General features: G+C 36.8%; 1 protein-coding gene across 1 annotated transcript in view; it reads left to right on the top strand.

Moving 5' to 3' along the window:
• Vps35 (VPS35 retromer complex component) overlaps nt 1-2,100 on the top strand; it is a 40,529-nt gene that overhangs the window by 17,737 nt on the left and 20,692 nt on the right. The window contains exon 6 of the mRNA XM_013036068.1: nt 606-819. Coding sequence (XP_012891522.1) covers nt 606-819 — 214 coding nt within the window. The remainder of the gene's footprint in view (nt 1-605; nt 820-2,100) is intronic.

Below are 2,100 nucleotides of genomic sequence, written 5' to 3'. Positions count from 1 at the left end.
ACTGAGATCCCAAAGATTACAGTTGGAGGACATCTTGGGCAGAAAGAGTCACTAGATTGCATGTCCAAAATAACAAGCAAACAGAAGTTGGTCAATCATAAGGCCTATAATCCAGAATGAAGGGAAAAAAAAGCAGTTCTTCAATTGCTCACATTTCAACTGAAAACAAATTACAACAATAAAATGTAACAGGCTTATCATAAGTATCAATTTATTTTAAACTTTTTGAATTGAAGGAGTTGCTAGCAAGTTCAGGTAGAGTTGGGGAAAGTATTTGTTTCCTTAAATTTGTATTGTGTCCTCTTCTTTTGTTCTTTTTTTCTGATAGACTCTGTCCTTAAAATAACTATGCTAAGCCAATGAAGTTTTTTTTTTTTTTTTACAAAGCATGAATATATTATGGAGATAAGAAGAAAATGGGGGAAGGGTTAACAAGTTTGACAAGAAATGTACATATTACCTTATTTATGTAACTATAACCCCTCTGTACATCACCTTTACATTAAAAGTAAATGAAGAAGGAAATGCATAGAACAGAGAAAAGCTAAGTTGTTCCTATAATTTAAATCCTGTATAAAGTTGTTTCTGACTTTTTTGTTTTGCAGTGAAGAAACAACTGGTGATATTAGTGACTCCATGGATTTTGTACTGCTCAACTTTGCAGAAATGAACAAGCTCTGGGTGCGAATGCAACATCAAGGACATAGCCGAGATAGAGAAAAAAGAGAACGAGAAAGACAAGAACTGCGAATTTTAGTGGGAACAAATTTGGTGCGCCTCAGTCAGTTGGAAGGTGTAAATGTGGAACGTTACAAACAGGTTTATATCTCTTTGCCTATCATCTTGTTGTAATATATAAACTGAAATCTAATTGTTAAACATTAGATTGAAAAACCTTTTTTCAGTATCTTTTATCCAGACCTAATATAACTGAAAGACACACTATGTTTGTAGGTTGAAAGACTTGGTATTGTGAAGAAAGAGTTTTCTTAAATTTATCTACAGATTCGGTATAATTTCAATCAAATACTAGCAGGCTTTAAAAAAAATTGAAATCTAAAATTGTATATAAAAAAAGGTCAGCATAGCATAAACATTTTTAGAGAGGATAAAGTTGGAGTACACAGCCTAAATTCTAGGCCAGCACCTAAGTGTATATAGTGTGTATTAACACCTATAAATATGGATAGACACATAAAGGGATAGTGAAGAAAGACACAAATCTACGAAAAAAAAATGAAGTGGGGAATCGGTGAACTTTCACTGTAAATCACTAGATATGATATATTTTAACATTATAAAATGTCTGGTATACAACTAGTAAACTCAGCAGTTGTAGGGCAAAAACAGCTAAAACAAAAGAAAATGAGTAGGTAGGGCTTTATTTTAAAAAATAAGAAGGGAGAATTGGGTGTAGGCCAGCATTTGTCTATCATGCATAAGGCCTTGGGTTCCACTGTCAGCATTTCAAAACCAAAACCAGAGAGTTAGATTTGCCAATCCCTAGATTAGAGAATCCATTCTTAGTTTATGTGTTTGTGTGTGACCCAATTTTGGGGGGTGGGGGATGGTCTTGGGCCTTAAACTCAGGGCCTGGATGCTCACAGTTAGCATTTTACCGTAGTCATAGCTCCACTTCTGGCTTTTTTGATGGCTAATTGGAGATAAGAGTGTAATAGATTTTCCTGCTCAGGTAGGTTTCTAACCACAGTCCTCAGATCCCAGCCTCATGTGTAGCTATAATTATAGGACTGGGCTAGCAGTGCCCAGCCCAGTTATTTATTGGTTTTTTTTTTTTTTGTGCCAGACCTGGATCTTAAACTCAAGGCCTGGGTACTGTCCCTGAACTTTTTGTCTCAAGGCTATTACTCTACCACTTGAGCCACAGTACCACTTCTGGCCTTTCCTGAGTAGTTTACAGGAGATAAATTGTCTGACCTGGGCTGACTTTGAACCATGATCCTCAGATCTTAGCCTTCTGGATTACAGGCATGAGCCACCAGCACCAGGTTCCCCAATTCTTTTTTTTTTTTTTTTTGGTCGGTCGTGGGGCTTGAACTCTGGGCCTGGGCGCTGTCCCTCAGCTCTTCAGCTCAAGGC

The sequence above is a fragment of the Dipodomys ordii genome, unplaced genomic scaffold, assembly GCF_000151885.1.
Source record: "Dipodomys ordii isolate 6190 unplaced genomic scaffold, Dord_2.0 Scaffold247, whole genome shotgun sequence".
Classification (NCBI taxonomy): domain Eukaryota; kingdom Metazoa; phylum Chordata; class Mammalia; order Rodentia; family Heteromyidae; genus Dipodomys; species Dipodomys ordii.
The sequence above is the reverse complement of the archived record's forward strand: the minus strand, read 5'-3'. Positions and strand labels throughout refer to the sequence as shown.